This window comes from Mesoplodon mirus (assembly GCF_964341445.2).
Source record: "Mesoplodon mirus genome assembly, chromosome: 4".
NCBI classification, from domain to species: domain Eukaryota; kingdom Metazoa; phylum Chordata; class Mammalia; order Artiodactyla; family Ziphiidae; genus Mesoplodon; species Mesoplodon mirus.
This window is the reverse complement of record NC_138979.1, coordinates 112,518,029-112,534,864: the sequence shown is the minus strand read 5'-3', so window position 1 is coordinate 112,534,864 and position 16,836 is coordinate 112,518,029. Positions and strand designations below refer to the sequence as shown.

Below are 16,836 nucleotides of genomic sequence, written 5' to 3'. Positions count from 1 at the left end.
GAGATGCTTCAGGGCCAAGCCCGTCTCAGTGTCTGTTCCTGTGACCCACACCTGCAGCTCAGCTCTGGAAGACGTGTGACCCTGATGCCTCAGGTACCTTCCGAAGGTGCCCTCCTGAAGCTCTGGGAGACCTGCCTTATCACCTGGTTAGTCCCCAGATCCTATAGGCACCCTCTCCCAAGGAATTTCTTTGGCTCTTCTGAGACCCCTCTCCCCCATGACCACCACCATCATCTCCACTGCCGTTATCACCCCCACCCCCTTCCCAAACTCCGTGTACCTTTCTCCTTTCAGTTTTCCTGCCCTCGTCCTTCAGGTCCTTTGTCCCAGCTCCTAAGTCTAGGTCTTCGCTGTACAGGCAGGGTCCAAGCCTAGACTGTCCCTCCTCACCAACCTCATCACATCCCTAACGAATCCAGTCTGACTTTCCCAGCTCCAGAGTGGGAACCGTGGCTTTCTTGCAAAGTTCCTTACCAGTCTCCATGTGGTGGCTGCACACCTGGAACTGGGTCTGATCTCTCAGCTCCTGGAGGCCCATGCCCTCTATGGTGAGATGAGTTACTGGGTGGAGTCTTCTCCAAGCTGGGGCTCCTGGGTATGTTCATGGGGGGCGGCCTGCTCAGAGGGAGGTATAATGGAAAGAACAGTTGAGTTTCTGTTCCAAGGTGAAAAGGCCAAGAGGGTAAGCATGGGATTCTTGGGAGACCTTTTGCTTAGGTCTCTTAAACCAGAAGCTCTCACACTTTATTTAGTGGGCATACAATTACTTGGGAAACTTGTTGATCCCTGCGTCCCCAGATTCTGTTTTCCTAGGTCTGGAGTGGGACCCAAAGCTTCGTACTTTTTTTTTTTTTTTGCGGTATGCGGGCCTCTCACTGTTGTGGCCTCTCCCGTTGCGGAGCACAGGCTCCGGACGCGCAGGCTCAGCGGCCATGGCTCACGGGCCCAGCCGCTCCGCGGCATGTGGGATCTTCCCAGATTGGGGCACGAACCCGTGTCCCCTTGCATCAGCAGGCGGACTCTCAACCACTGCGCCACCAGGGAAGCCCGCTTCGTACTTTTAACAGATGTTCCTGATGTGGGACCAGAGGGCCACACTTTGAGACTTAGCATTTTAGACACATCATATGATTGACTTGGTGCTGGGGTTAATGGGGTCCCAGGCTGGCTCCCCAGTGACACCCCACATCTCTTCTATAGCTTCCTCAGTCCCTGACGAGGAACAGAAGCTTCCTGAGGCTGATGTTGCTGTATTTCACACCTTCCTGAGGCGGCAGGCTTCAGTCCTCAGCCAGTACCCACTGCTCCTGCACCAACAGGCAGCCAACCAGCCTCTGTACTCGCCCCTTTGCCGCCAGGCCCCCCAGCTCTCCCAGCGACGGCACCTCCAGCGCATGCTACGTTGGCTTAATAAACCCCAGACCCTGAGGGGCCAGCAAAGGTAAAACCCTTGACCCCAGATGCTGGCAAACCCGCCAGAGAGCAAGCTGCAGCCCTCTCTGAAACTGGAGGGTAAAGAACAGACCGCAGTCACCATGGAGAGAGGGGTTCAGGCCCAGAAATGCAGAAACGAATTCCCATCCTCTTCCTTCCCCTCATTCCTCATCTCCTCCCTTTCTTGCTGTTCTTCCTCTAGCTCCAGCCTGTCCCTGGGAGTTTCCTCACCCCCCACAGCTGTGGCCTTCTCCCCCAATGGGCAAAGAGCAGCTGTGGGCACTGCCAGTGGGACGGTTTACCTGTTGGACCTGAGAACCTGGCAGGTACGACACGCAGGGCGGGGTGGGATTTACCTTCAGAAGAGCCTCACGTCCTGCCCCGAAGCCCGAGGCAAGCCAAACCCACCTGTTATCACCCTGTTTGATTCAGCAACTTTACTTTCCTCACATCAGATCACAAGGGCTTGGTCAAAAAACCAATCCCACACCAAATGCTTGCTGTATACCTTCTTTTCAAGGCACTGTACTAAGCACTGCAGGGAACACAGGGCTTAGGACATTGTCTTTGCCCACAAGGTGGTCAGTTTTGTTGAAAAACAAGGCATACAAGGTAAAAAAGGAACCAAAACATAGCCACGTGGCATAGGTAAGAGCTAAGTGAGTTGTGCAGTTACTGGAGGAGGTAGGATGGAGAGGGGGAGGCGTTCCGGCTTGAGTGAGGAACCCGGGCGAAGACGTTGGGGAGATGTTCCCTGTAAGTTGCTGAGAATAATGGCAGCAGAGCGTGTGTGAGAGAGGGCGGGAGTACAGTAGGCGGGAGAGGTGGGCCCTGTGGCCACAGCCACCGTCTCCTCTTCCACCCGCGTCAGTGCCCCCCGCCCCCCATAGGCGTGTGTGTGACGTCATTCCCGCTTCAGAAGCACCAAACCTTCTGTGACTCGGGGTTACGTATGGGGTTCGAAGTGAGGGGGACGATGTGACCTCACTTGGATCAGGAGTTCCCGCTTGAAGCTGTTCGAGCTTGGCCTAGGTCTGGAGTAGGGCCCAAAGCTTTGCACTTTTCACAGGGGCTCCTGCTGTGGGACCAGAGGGCCAGAGTTTGAGACTTAGCAGGGAGTGTAGAGAGCTAAGGGCTCCAGCCCTTCTAGCCATCGCCTCCTTCCTGGTTGGGGCTTGGAGTGGCTGGACGTGGACCGGTCAGGGGCGTGTCCTGAGTGCGCTTCCCCGCTCACTGTCGCAGGAGGAGAGGTCTGTGGTGAGTGGCTGTGATGGGGTCTCCTCTTGTTCGTTCCTCTCCGACATCGCCCTCTTCCTTACTGGCTTTGACGGGCTCCTGGAGCTCTGGGACCTGCAGCACGGTTGTCGGTAAGGGGCCCCTCACATCTCAGCGTGAGGGCCGTCCCTGTTTGTTGGAAGCCCAGGGGGAAGGGGATGAGGAGGGAGTCTGTGGCCAGGGGGCCCCCTGACCTTGTCTCCCTGGGGTAGGGTGCTCCAGATCAAGGCTCACCAGTACCGGATCACTGGCTGCTGCCTGAGCCCAGACGGCCGCCTTCTGGCCACCGTGTGCCTGGGGGGAGGCCTGAAGGTAACGACCAGGGGGCTGTGGTGGTGAAAGCAGCCCTGAACTTGGGGTCAGCCCTGTGAGATCGCTCTCCTCAGCGTGGCAGAGGCTCTGGCTGCTTGGCCTGCTGAGGGCAGGGGACTGGACAAGGTGGCCCCTGGAGCTCTGGGACTGAGCAGCTCAGGCATCTGTGTTCAGCACGCTGAGTCCTCCTCCCCTTCCCTCTCCTCCAGCTGTGGGACACAGTCCGCGGGCAGCTGGCCTCCCAGCACACCTGTCCCAAGCCCCTCAACTGCATCGCTTTCCACCCAGAGGGGCAGGTGGTAGCCATTGGCAGCTGGGCTGGCAGTTTCAGCTTCTTCTGGGTGGATGGGCTCAAAGTCACCAAGGTGAGAGGAGCCGGGTGGCCCTGGGGAAGGAAGCACGGGAGGGTGGGAGTGGAGGGTGGGAAATGGCGGACACCTGCATCCTGGGTCACTCTTGGTTTGGGTTGAGAGCAGGGCCCTGACGTTCCAGTTTCTACCTCTCCGTGCAGGAACTGGGGGCCCCAGGAGCCTCTGTCCGTGCCTTGGCCTTCAGTGTGTCTGGGCGGGCTGTAGCTGTGGGCCGGCTGGACGGGATGGTGGAGCTCTGGGTCTGGCAGGAGGGGACACGGCTGTCTGCCTTCCCTGCGCACCATGGCTTTGTTACTGCTGCCCTTTTCCTGCGTGCTGGGTGCCAGTTACTGACGGCTGGAGAGGATGGCAAGGTCAGGTTACAGAGGGCTGGCGGTGGGCCATGAGGAGGGATTGCAAAGGTGTGGGACTATTTGGGGGAGGGTGGCGCCTTTGCCGAGGAGTCTGGAGGAGCTTGTGCTACAGGGAGGGGGTGCGATGTGTGCACAGTAGCTCTCGGAGACGAGTCTCTGGAAGGAGGACTTTAATGGGGCGTGGGTTATCCTTAAGCCCCTTTCTTGGCCCTCAGGTTCAGGTGTGGTCCGGGTGTCTGGGTCGTCCCCGTGGATGCCTAGGTTCCCCCTCTCTCTCTTCTGCCCTCTCCGTGGCCCTCAGCCCAGATGGTGATCAGGTGGCTGTTGGGTACCGAGCAGATGGCATTCGGATCTACACAATCTCTTCAGGTACTGGAGGGAGAAGGGTTGGAGTGTCTGAGCCTGGAAAGGGCCCCTCTCCCCCAACTCTGGCCCCCTTTCTAAGCATCTTACTCTGTCGTTGTCCCTCATTCTCTAGGTTCCCAGGGGGCTCAGTGCCAAGTGCTAGATGTGGCAGTGTCTGCACTGGCCTGGCTCAGCCCTAAGGTGTTGGTGAGTGGTGCAGAAGATGGGGCCCTGCAGGGCTGGATGCTCCAGGGAGGCTCCCTTCGGGCCCTCTGGCTCTTGTCCAGACACCGGAAGCCTGTGCTGGCCCTGGCCACGTCCCAGGAACTCTTGGCTGCTGCCTCAGGTACGGCTGGGCAACGGGCAGGGTCCTGAATCACTGTTCCTTTCAAATGTGCTAACACCTTTCTTCAATGTGTATGTATATGTGTGCATGAAAATACACACACCTATGTAACTTTTTTTTACAACTTGCAAAGTGCTTTTAAATGCGTTTATCTTGCATAATCAGTCTAGACTGTTTCTTCTTGTTCCCTAACCCTGATTCTGGGACCTCTTTGTAATTCCTGTCACCCTTTGAGTTTCTGCCTAGTGAGGGATTTTGCTGTGTAAAAGGGATGAGTTTCCCTTAGGAGAAGAGAGAGACATTAAGGTGAAAATGGCCTTAGTCCTGTCTAGGTAAGAGGCTCGTTCAAAGTGACACTGTGCACTTTAGGAGAGGAGGGTGTGGAGGTGCAGTCGGGAGTTAGAAGGGGACGGCCGCAGAGCCAGAGCTGGGAGTGCCTGGCATTCCTGTCCTGTGCCCTCACATGGTGACTGATCCTTGTCCAGGGCCTGGGTGGGACTCACGGCGTCCCTCCCTTGGAGCTGTGCCCTCAGACATCACCTTCAGCCCCCATGATTGCCTTTGTCTTTGGCCTCCCAGGCCTGTGTCACTTCCTCTTTCAGAAAATCTTCCTCTCTCCCCATTTCTAATGCAGAGGACTTCACAGTGCGTCTGTGGCCAAGGCAGTTGCTGGCACTGCCACAAAAGACAGAAGACTTTCCCTGTGGGACTGAGCTCCGGGGACACGAGGGCCCCGTAAGCTGCTGTAGCTTCAGCACTGATGGATGCAGCCTGGCCACCGGGGGCAGGGATCGGGTGAGCTGCAGGGCCCTCCTCCCCGTGGGCCCCCAGCCCCTCTGGTCCTGGATTCCTGAGCAGCTCACTTCCCACTGCTTCCTCCAGCTTTTTGCTTTGCTCGGGATCTGTCCACCCGTCCTCCTTCGATATTCCCTCTTTCCTTGAAACTTTCTGCCTGAGATGGCCCTGGTGTTCCTACCTCTGTCCTATGGTCCTGATGGCTTCCTCTCTTGGGGCCTGTCCAGAGTCTGCTCTGCTGGGATGTGAGGACACCCAAAGCCCCTGTTCTGATTTGCTCCTTCTCTGCCTGTCACCGAGACTGGGTCACTGGCTGTGCCTGGACCAAAGACAACCTCCTGGTGAGTGAAGGGGTGGGGGGGTGGCACACAGCTCAGCAGGGTTCCTGGGGGAGGACAACACATCCCACCTCATCCTGTTCCAAATACCCATTTATACTATAGTATATGATTTTCTAACACCCAATATAATAGCTCACATTTATTGAGCACTTAGTATGTGCCAGACATTGGACTAAGCCCTTCGCATATATGGCCTCATTTAGTCTTTACAACACCCCGTAAAGAAGCTACTACTATTCTCTCTATTTCATAGACAAGGATATTGAGCTCAGCTAGATTAAAGACCATTTCCAAGGTCATGTAAGTGAAGAAGCTGAGCCAGTAAACTTTATGATAAGAAAGCCCATGCTCTTAACAAGAACACAGAACTGTCTCCCCAAGGGCTTAGGATGCCCTGTCCCTGCAGGTAAAGGTAGTACTATGATTTCTCTGGTCCTAAGTGAAAAATGGGTCTCAAATTATGCACTCAGCGTTGGTAAAGCCTAGTTTTCCAACACGGAGTCCCTGTTGTTCTCAAAAAGAAATGAGTAGCAATTGAACACACTTGTCATTGTCTGTCCTACCCCTGACTTCCAGGCAGCCAGATATCTCCTGGGCGTTGCAGACGTCTCACCTTTGTCGGGGTGAGAGAAAGTTGTTGTTGACTGACATTATGTTAGTAACAAGGACAATAGCTACTATTTATTCAATGCTCACTATGTACCAGGCATCCTGCTAAGTCCTTTACGTAGATGCTTCAGCCCCATATCAGTAGGTACACTGTCATTATCCTGGTTGAACAGGTGAGAAGCCTGAGGCCCAGAGAGATGAACTTGCCCCAGGTCACCAAGCAATGAATGGTGGAACTAGGATTTGAACCCAGGACAGCCCTTGCTGTTAATCACAAGGCTTACAGCCGTCCCCCTACATTATAAGTATAGAGAAATGCTGGAGGGATGCTGATTATTCCACTCCTCTGCCCTCTGACTCTGCAGGTCTCCTGCTCCAGTGATGGCTCTGTAGGGCTGTGGGACCCAGAGTCGAGACAGCAGCTTGGTCAGTTCCTGGGTCACCAGAGTGCCGTGAGCGCCGTGCTGGCCGTGGTGAGAAGGCAGTGGAGAGCTCACTGGGGGTCCCTGGGAAGGCTAAGGGGGCTTTGGGAGACTGGATGCATTGCATATCTAATCCCAAAGGCAAAAGGAGTATAAAGAGTGAGATGCTTGGGCTTCCCTGGTGGCACAGTGGTTGAGAGTCTGCCTGCCGATGCAGGGGATGCGGGTTCGTGCCCTGGTCCGGCAAGGTCCCACATGCCGTGGAGAGGCTGGGCCCGTGAGCCATGGCCGCTGAGCCTGCGCTTACGGAGCCTGTGCTCTGCAACGGGAGAGGCCACAACAGTGAGAGGCCCGCGTACCACACACACAAAAAAAAGAGTGAGATGCTTGGGCCTGAATTAGAGCAGGATTAGGGTATTGAGGCTGAGGGTTGGTGTGAGGGGAGGGAGAGCATGAAAACACAGTATCTCAGTATCATAACCTCGTGGCATGATGGTAATCCTGAGCCTCCCAGCCCCACTCTCCAGGGTGTCCTCATTCTTTGACATCTTCTAGGCCCTTAATGCTGAGCCCACACCTCTGTGGCGGGAGTCGTAATTCCCATGTCCCACTCAGTGTGACTCTTCTCTGACCCTGTGCTCTGGGGCAGGAGGGGCACGTGGTGTCTGTGGGCCGAGATGGGACCTTGAAAGTGTGGGACCATCAGGGTGTGGAGATGACCAGCATCCCTGCTCACTCAGGACCCATCAGCCACTGTGCAGCTGCCCTGGAGCCCAGTGCAGGTAATGAAATGTCAGCCACCTTCCTGTCCCCGCTGCCTGTTCCCTTCTCCCCTTCTCCTGACTCAGTTTCTGTGTCTTATCAGCTGGCCAGCTGGGGTCAGAGCTTCTGGTGGTTACTGTGGGATTGGATGGGGCCACACGGTTGTGGCATCCACTCTTGGTGAGTTCCCTGAAAGGCCTTGGGTGGGGGCAGTGGAGAGGGTATGATGGGACAGCATCCTGTTGTGTCACCTCCCCACTGTTCCACCTCCATCCTTTCCTCCTAGGTGTTTCATACACACACCCTCCTGGGACACAGTGGACCAGTCAGTGCAGCTGCTGTTTCAGAAACCTCAGGCCTCCTGCTGACCACCTCAGAGGATGGTTCCATACAGCTCTGGCAGGTACCTGAAGAAGCAGGTGAGTGAGGTGTGGAGAGACTCAAGGTGTGAAAGGGGGGTGTGTTTGTTGGACCAAGAAGGTCAAGGGTAGCCTGCTATCTCCTCTTGTATCCCAACAGTGGTTCAGCTCCTAATGAATCACTTCCTTTCTTCTCCAGATGACACATATATACCCAGGAGTCATGCAGCCATCACTGCTGTGGCCTGGGCCCCAGACGGTTCTATAGCAGTGTCTGGGAATCAAGCTGGGGAACTTACCTTGTGGCAGGAAGCTAAGGCTGTGGCCACAGCACAGGTGAATTGGGTCAACTTCAGTTCTTTGTTTATGTGAATTCTGCCCTGGCTATGTATCTGATTGTATGTGCCGGGGTTAGAGGTTGCGTAGACGCCTGGGATGGGGAAGAAGGTTAATCCTGGTTCCTCAGAAATACTGAAATAAACTTGTATTCACCAGGCTCCAGGCCGCATCAGTGCTCTGATCTGGTACTCAACACACACCTTGATTGTTGTCAGTGCTGATGAAAAAGTCAGTGAGTGGCAAGTGGAACTGCAGAAGGGTTCAGCACCCAGAAATTTCAGGTGAAATGAGGCGGCTGGGTTAACGAATACAGTTACATCTGGGAGTTTGCTCAAATCACTCCCTTCTACTTCTGAACTAGGTCAGTAGGATGTTAGTAAGCAGGAAAAAGTCACTGGGAAATTGTTTTCTGCTCATCATGTCAATTTAAGTAATAATTATCAAGTGCCTACTTTATGCTAAGCTCTGGGCCAGGCAGTGTGAACCAGATTGAAATTAATTTTTAACTAAGGGAGCTCACAGTACAGGAATGTGCAGATAAGTAAACTGCCAACAATATGCAGAGTGATTACTGCCATAATAAAGATATATATATATATATATATATATATTTTATATACATGTATATAAAATTCCTGGGGCTGCAGAATTTAAGAAATTTACTGTTTACAAAAGAGTTGCTATTTGAGATTGGGCTTAGAGGATGAGTAGGAGTTTTCTGAATCAGTAAGGGAAGGGAATGGTGTTTTAGGAAGAGGAGGTAGCATTAACAAAAGGCATGGAGGCATGAGAGTGTGTGGTGTGTTCTGAGTATAGCTCAGTCTTTGGGTTCTTGGTGCGAGTGGTGGTGGGGAATTGGGTTGAAAAAATAAACTGGGGCCAGGCTCTAGAGGGCACAGTGCTAAGAATTTTGAGCAGAATAATTATCTGAATTTTAGAAAGAGAACTCTAGTGGCCACAAGGAGGATGGTTAGTAGTAGAGAGATACTAAACGTAGGGCGACCACATTTACAGCTGATGCTCTAGTCCAGGGAAGACAGAACGTGAGCCCTGACCTGGGCAGTGGGGATGAAAAGGAGAGATAAAGATTTAGGCATGTGTTGCCATTGGAGTCCACAGTGATTATCAATCAATTGGAGGTCAGGAGGGAAGGAAAGGACAGGAATGTTAGAGATTCCTGGTTTGAGCAGATAAGGTGATGATGGTATGATGAATACTAATATAACAAAAACAGAAAGAGGAACACAATTTGTAGAGACGGTGATATATTTTGTTTTATACTTTACTCCTGAGGAATTCTTGGGGAACTGAGAGAGGTGGACTAAAGTAGAATCTTTCTCTGTCCATGTATCCTTTTTTGTGCTATAGTCTTCACCTGAACCGAGTTCTGCAGGAGGACTTAGGGTTCCTGACAGGTGTAAGTCTGGCCCCTGACGGTCACTCCCTCATCTTGGCCAAAGCAGATTTGCAATTACTGCACATGAAGCCAGGTGATGAGCCCTCTGTAATCTGGTAAGATCCAAAATGTGTTCTCTTGGGCTGGAGAAAGAGGAAAAGTGGGTTAGTGGCTACCCTGAGTTTAGGTCTAACTAGAACAAACATTGGGGTCTTACGGAGAGGTGTTCCTGGGCTTAGCCTCTTTCTTTCTTATAAACCAGGAGAAGCTATTCAGAAGATCCTATAATGTTGTCCACCCACCAGGACTATGGTGTGTTTGTCCTGCAGTCAATGAACCTTAGAGTTCTTTCTTTCTCAGTAAGTTCTGTCTGGGTGTGTGTTAAAACAAACATTTGTCCAGGACCAATGTTTTAAAGCCTTGGGGCCATGATGGAGGATAAGAGGAAGGAAGGGAAAAGCAGTTGGTTCCAAATCCCATTCTCTTCCTTCAACTGTAGCTCTACTTAAGAGCATTTTATATTGGGTTTGCCTATAAGATTTCATTGATACTAAAAAGGATTCTAGTGTTTAAAAGAATCGTGGGAAACCATAAACCTAGTTGTTTTAATTGCATTTTCTTCATGTCTGTCTTGCCTTACCACTGTGAGTATTAGCAGTGTCTGGAACAGTACAGATATATATCATAGACATTATGTTGGGCGAAAGAAGCCAGACACGAAAGAGTACATATTACATGATTTCACCTAGATGAAGTTCAAGAACAAGCAAAACTAATTTATAGTGACAGAAGTCAGAGTATTGTTAGCTCTGGGGGTGGTGATACTCTCGTATTGACTGGGAAGGGGCATGAAGGCAACTTTCCAGGGTGATGGAAATGTTCTACATCTTGATCTGGGCAGGGATTACATGGATGTATACACGTGTAAAATTTTATCAAGATGTCCATTTAAGATTTGTGTATCAGTACTTAACTGTATCTAGGATATGCTTTAAAAAAATCTTGACCAGCCCAGAGCAGAAAAGAGTTGCTTTGTCTGGGCAGCAGTAAGTGATACAAGTAGGCTAATCAAAATGATCTATCCTTTCACAGAGCCAAAAGGAATTAGGAGAGTTTGAAGAGTGCCCAGAGTTTGATCTGAGCTTAGAGAATCCTAATAAGACCCTCATATCGGTAACTCAGGCCAAACCTGAATCTGGTGAGTGGTGACGGGAGGGCCCAAGGAATCCAGAGGTGGCCTAGGGGAGGATGGTGGATCCTTCAGAGTCTAAGACCTGGCTCAAACTCTTCCCTTGAAATGGCAGAGTCCTCATTTTTATGTGCCAGCTCTGATGGGATGCTGTGGAGCCTAGCTAGATGCAACGTTGAAGGAGAATGGACCACAGATAATATCTGGCAGGAAAAAGTAGAAATGCCTGAAACCCGAACTCCAGAGACAGACGCATGTGTCTGTGCTGACACGTATACCTGTCCAGCAGTCCCACAGCTAAAGACACGGCAGCGTAGAAAGGTGAGTTTGAGGGAAAGGTCACAGACGTTGGGGAGGAGGCTCTAGGTCTGACCCAGCAGACTTCGCTGCTTCCTTGTCTGAGGAGGGTTCACTGAGAACTCACCACACCTCTTCCCCTCCCTCCCTAAGATTCACACGGACTCTGTCACAGCCCTCCACGTGCTGCCTGAGTTGCTGGTGACAGCTTCAAAGGACAGAGATGTTAAACTGTGGGAGAGACCCAGTATGCAGCTCGTAAGTGTGTGTGTGTGTGTGTGTGTGTGTGTGTGTGTGTGTGTGTGTAAGGAGGGCTAAAGGGATGTCATAGAGCAAACTTGGGGTAAGAAAGGGCAAAAGATCAAGATTGTTTTCTTCTGTCCTTCTTGCAGTAATGTGCAACTAACCTGTTTCTACACAAAAGTCATTGGTGTGAGACAAATAAGTAAGGAGGCCCTAGGCTTGTAGCCCACATCTCCCGTTTTTGTTCCCATTGTAGCTGGGCCTGTTCCGATGTGAAGGGGCAGTGAGCTGCCTGGAACCTTGGCTGGGTCCTAACTCTGCCCTGCAGCTCGCAGTGGGAGACACGCAGGGCAATGTATACTTTCTGTCCTGGGAATGAAGATCACTGCTCAGGGCAAAGAGACCGCTTGTGCTAGAGATGCAAAGCCTGAAGACACCAGTGGCTACGTTCTTGATACAATTACATAAATAAAAGGTCGGAAAATCTCACATGCAGTCCTGACTGTGATCTTATGTGGATTTGGACCAAGAGGGAAGAATATGAATGTTCTCATGTTTCTTTTCTGATTTAACATTAATCCTTACTAGAACTGCAAGAAAGTGAACCAGATCTTTAGTATTCTTTGAAATTATGCTTTAGAATTCTTGTGTCATTTTCTGGCCCCAGGACCATAAGGTATGACTCCTACCAGGAGGAGGAATGAAAGTGATGTTGACCAGCGCTTAGTTTGAACAGAAATCTGAAGACCTCTCACTTGTTCAAGGAAGAGGAAGAGAAAGAAGAATGAGTCACTTGGGCCCTGGTTCAGGGTATTTGGAAAGAACTGGGATAGAACCAGGACAACACTAGGTTCCTGTCACAGAAACAGCCCCAGCTACTCAGAGCCAACTGCCCAGGTGAGAGGTGAGAAGCCAGGGCTCTGAGAGCAGAACGTGTCTTCTGGCTTTCACAGCCTCTGATAGGGCAGCGGCAGCCACTTGACTTGGAAGCATTAGTCAGTATAGTAATTTGCATTCTTGGAGGAGATCACAAAAGGGTATCTCTCTCAAATTGAAGTTCATAAAGATAAAATGAGTTGAAAGGTGGAACAGTGCCTACACATGGACTTGCTGTGGACTGTGACCCTCTTAAGTAAACTGTGACCCTCTTATTTTCCTATAAGTCTATTTTATGGGAGAGGAAGTTCCCTGAGGCCCTTTCTTTCTAAGGGTTAAGGGTTAAGGGTCTTCGGTGTCCAAGAAGTCAAGGACTTGTGTATGATAAGCCAGAGCTATTACAGGATTTTATCCTGGGTTGGTAGGGTTCTCTCAGAGACATATCACTGCACTCTGGTCTAGAGTTTTCTGGATTTAGGGAGTTGAGGGGTACTCAGTTTTATTCTTACTTTGCCCTGATTGCAGATTTTATGTGGAGAAATCACCTGAAGGACTTTATCTTATTTCTACCAATGCCTCATATTCTCTCTCAGCCTGAGGATAAAGACATAAGGAATGCCATCAGCTGATAAGTTTTTTTTTTTTAAAGAAGATGTTGCGGGTAGGAGTTTATTAATTAATTTATTTATTGTTGCTGTGTTGGGTCTTCGTTTCTGTGCGAGGGCTTTCTCTAGTTGTGGCAAGCGGGGGCCACTCTTCATCGCGATGCGTGGGCCTCTCACTATCGTGGCCTCTCTTGTTGCGGAGCACAGGCTTCAGACGTGCAGGCTCAGTAGTTGTGGCTCACGGGCCCAGTTGCTCCGCGGCATGTGGGATCTTCCCAGACCAGGGCTCGAACCCGTGTCCCCTGCATTAGCAGGCAGATTCTCAACCACTGCGCCACCAGGGAAGCCCAGCTGATAAGTTTTAATCATAGGTCATGCTTCTATCTTTTCTCACATGCCTCATGCAGGGTTCTAAATATACCTTCTAGACTACCTGCTCTACATGAACCTTGTGACTAGAAGTCCAAGTTAAGGTAATTTGAAACTTACGATTCATAATACTACCCAGAAATGCTACAGAGAACCATGGCACAGCATCATCCTGGAAGTCACTGGTTTCAGTCTTTTGCCTTTTGTTCCCCTGAAAGCATGGGCCAAGGACAGGAGGAAGCCCTAGATGTCTGTCTTCCATGCTCTAAAAATTCTACAAAGGCACCCCAGCTGAGGATGGAGGAGTGGGGCTGGAGAAAGTAAAGCATACCTTGCTCAGTAGACTGAGCTTTGTTTACCAGGTCCACCTGAAGGGTGTGATCTTTCTTATCTTGGAGATATAATTGCTGTGAGTGAAGAACAGGTTCTAGGTAACAGTAAAAATGTCCCCAAGGGAGTTGAAGGGAAAATCAATTTAGGTTTTACGTTAAATATTTTCTGAGTTCTTATCATTAAACAATTTCAGCGTCTCCCAGTGCCTGGATGAGTTCAATTATAGTCACTGGATTATAGGATCATAGGACATTGGAACAGTCTTCTTCAACCCACAAAAGCACCTTTTTCATGTGTCAGTTTTTAACATCTGTTTTTACACATCTATGTAGTTTGGGTTATTTTGTTTGTTTGTTTGTTTTGGCCATGCCGTGCGGCTTGTGGGATCTCAGTTCCCCGACCAGGGATTGAACCTGGGCCACAGCAGTGAAAGCCCAGAACCCTAACCACTAGTCCATGGGGAACTCTCACCACAATTTGTTATTGAAATCTAGAACATATCTATTCAAAGTTTGGTTTGTGGACCAGTGCTGTTCCACAAATTCTTGATGGTTCATTTTCCTGGTACTTCATTTTTATTATATTTTATGAAAGTATTGTTCCATGACAGGTCAGAAATTTGTTTTAACAAGACTGCTTCCCTTTCCCCATCTGTAAAATAGGCATAATAATATTGCCTATTTTTTAGGGATGTTTTGAGGAGTAAATGAGTTAAAACGTGTGAAACACTTAGAACAGTAGTTGACACTTACCTGGTAAATGTTCAGGAAGTGCTTGACTGTTCTTTTCCTTATCCACTAGTGCAAGTGTCACCTTGTTATTCTTTCTCAAAAATGTCTTGGTTATTGGTATATATTTAATCAGTCAGATGAAATCTGGACTCAATTTTTCAGTTAAAAAATATATATATGGGGAATGGATAGAATTTTTAAAAAAGAAAAAAAAACCCACTTGTTGGCTCTAAATCTACATGGAAATAAAACACATCACTTCCACTCATATTTTATATACGTGAGCAAAGCAAGTCACATGGCTCTGCCTATTGTCAAAGGGGAGGGAAGTGTCATCCTACCATGTATCTGGAAGAACTAGGAACCAGATATACAGTTATACCCTCAAAGAACCTGTGTTGATGTTTTTCCAGTAGAATGGCTCTTAGTCCTTTTTTTAAAAAGATCAGTTAAGATTTACACAGAATATTCCCACATACCCTTCTTCACCCAGCTTCCTCTAGTGTTAACATCTTACATAACCAAAAAATTAACATTGATACAATATTATTAACTACATATGTCATTCGATTTCCTCAGTTTTTCCACTAATATCTTCATTTTGTTCCAGGTCCAATCCAGAATACCACATTGCATTTAGTCATTATGGTGCCTTAGTCTAATCCTTCAACTGTGACCCTGTCTCAGACTTTCCATAGTCGTGACATTCTTAGAGATTTCTGGTCAGGTGTTTTGTAGAATATCCCTCAGTTTGGCTTTGTCTGCTGTCTTCTCATGAACAGACTGAAATTATGAATTTGAAGGAAGAATACAAGAGATGATGTGCCCTTCTTGTTACATCATATCAAAAGCAATGATATCAACATGACTTATTACTAGTGGTGTTAACCTTGATCACTTGTAAGGTGGATGTGATGTTTGCCAGGTTTTTCTTACTGTACCTTCTCCATATTGTTTGTTAGAAGCAAGTCATTAAGTCTAGCTCACACTCAAGGGGAAGGGGATTAAACCTCTAAGAGGGAGATATATCAAAGAATTTGTGGTAATCACCACAAAATCGATAAATTTTGAGGTAAGTTTTTTTAGATTATGCAAATATTCTGTTTTCACTGACTTTTTAATGTTCATGCATCAATCTTGCCTGAGCAATTATTACTGTGATTTTCTAATGATGATTTTCTATTTCCCTCAGCCCTTCTATATTAATTGAAATTCTTCTAAAAGAAATGTTTATCCCCTCTTCCCCACTTATTTATATATTGAGTCATTCACATATCAGTATGGACTCATGAGTATCTATTTTACTGTTTGGGAGCCTGTTGCATTTTATTACTTAAACTTCATAGTATGTATATTTCAATGCAACTTTTTTGGCCACTATTTTGTTTCTTTGTTTTGTTTTTGTTTTGCGGTACGCGGGCCTCTCACTGCTGTGGCCTCTCCCGTTGCGGAGCACAGGCTCCGGACGCGCAGGCTCAGCGGCCATGGCTCACGGGTCCAGCCGCTCCGCGGCATGTGGGATCTTCCCGGACCGGGGCACGAACCCGCGTCCCCTGCATCGGCAGGCGGACTCTCAACCACTGCACCACCAGGGAAGCCCTTGGCCACTATTTATAAAGGAAAAATATATATCACAAAAATTCAGTATAGCATTTTTAATTGAGATATAATTCATTTTCACCTTTTTTTTTTTTCTGGCTACACTACACAGCATGCAGGATCTTAGTTCCCTGACCAGGGATCAAGTCTGTTCCCCCTTCCCCAGAGCCTTAAGCACTGGACTAGTGGTGTTAGGGCAGTCCTGTTTTTCACCCTATAATTCAGTGGGTTTTAGTGTATTCCAACACTGCAACTATCACCATTAATTCCAGAACATTTTTATTACCTCCAAAAGAAACATTGTACTGAATCACTCCCCTCTCACCCCTTCCTCCAGCCACTGGCAATTGCTAATCTACTTTTCATCTCTATGGATTTGCCTATTCAAGACATTTTATAAATGGAATCATACAATATGTGGCCTTTTGTGTGGCTTTCACTTAGCATGTTTTCAAGGTTCATCCATTTTGTAGCATGTATCAATACTTTATTCCATTTTATAATAATAATACAATATAACAATAAATAATACAATAATATTCCATTGTATAGATACACCATATTGTGTTCATCCATTCATCAATTGATAGAACTTCTGGTTGTTTCCACTTTTTGGCTATTATTATGTTGCTATCAACAGTCAACGTACAAGTTTTTGTGTAAACATTTGTGTAAACATTTCTTTTCAATTCTCTTTACATACCTAAGATCAGGATTAGTAGGTCACATGGTAACTGTATGTTTTAACTATTTGAGGAACTGCCAAACTATTCTCCAAAGAAGCTGAGCCATTTTACATTCTCACCAGTAACATGTGAGGTTTCTAATTTGTCCACATTTTCACCACGACTTGTTATTCTTGGTCTTTTTAATTGCCGCCCTACTAGTGTTTGTCAAGTGGTATCTTGTGATTTTGATTTGTTTCCTTAATATTTAATGATGTTGAACATTTTTCATATGCTTATTATTGGGCATTTGTATTTCTTTGGAGAAATTTCTATTCAGATTCTTTGGTTGGTTTTTAACTGGGTTATTTATCTTTTTTATAAATTTATTATTATTTTTTTTGGCTGCGTTGGGTCTTTGTTGCTGCACGTGGGCTTTCTCTAGTTGTGGCGAGTGGGGGCTACTCTTC

General features: G+C 48.3%; 1 protein-coding gene across 3 annotated transcripts in view; it reads left to right on the top strand.

The window, feature by feature from the left end:
- TEP1 (telomerase associated protein 1) overlaps positions 1–12,220 on the top strand; it is a 41,921-nt gene extending 29,701 nt beyond the window's left edge. Inside the window, exons 32-55 of one of the 3 annotated variants that reach the window (XM_082618573.1) lie at positions 58–146; positions 434–548; positions 1,201–1,441; positions 1,637–1,760; positions 2,677–2,801; positions 2,922–3,021; positions 3,231–3,386; positions 3,533–3,745; positions 3,961–4,114; positions 4,224–4,436; positions 5,071–5,231; positions 5,459–5,572; positions 6,547–6,654; positions 7,253–7,385; positions 7,469–7,545; positions 7,652–7,784; positions 7,924–8,060; positions 8,220–8,344; positions 9,432–9,575; positions 9,722–9,818; positions 10,552–10,657; positions 10,764–10,969; positions 11,099–11,203; positions 11,445–12,220. In XM_082618573.1, the coding sequence (XP_082474699.1) occupies positions 58–146; positions 434–548; positions 1,201–1,441; positions 1,637–1,760; positions 2,677–2,801; positions 2,922–3,021; positions 3,231–3,386; positions 3,533–3,745; positions 3,961–4,114; positions 4,224–4,436; positions 5,071–5,231; positions 5,459–5,572; positions 6,547–6,654; positions 7,253–7,385; positions 7,469–7,545; positions 7,652–7,784; positions 7,924–8,060; positions 8,220–8,344; positions 9,432–9,575; positions 9,722–9,818; positions 10,552–10,657; positions 10,764–10,969; positions 11,099–11,203; positions 11,445–11,567 (3,299 nt within the window). In that variant the 3' untranslated portion in view covers positions 11,568–12,220. Of the gene's footprint in view, positions 1–57; positions 147–433; positions 549–1,200; positions 1,442–1,636; positions 1,761–2,676; positions 2,802–2,921; positions 3,022–3,230; positions 3,387–3,532; positions 3,746–3,960; positions 4,115–4,223; positions 4,437–5,070; positions 5,232–5,458; positions 5,573–6,546; positions 6,655–7,252; positions 7,386–7,468; positions 7,546–7,651; positions 7,785–7,923; positions 8,061–8,219; positions 8,345–9,431; positions 9,576–9,721; positions 9,819–10,551; positions 10,658–10,763; positions 10,970–11,098; positions 11,204–11,444 lie in introns of those variants that run through there. The other 2 variants (XM_082618574.1, XM_082618575.1) reach the window with 2 other exon arrangements.
- Positions 12,221–16,836: the final 4,616 nt, after the last annotated feature.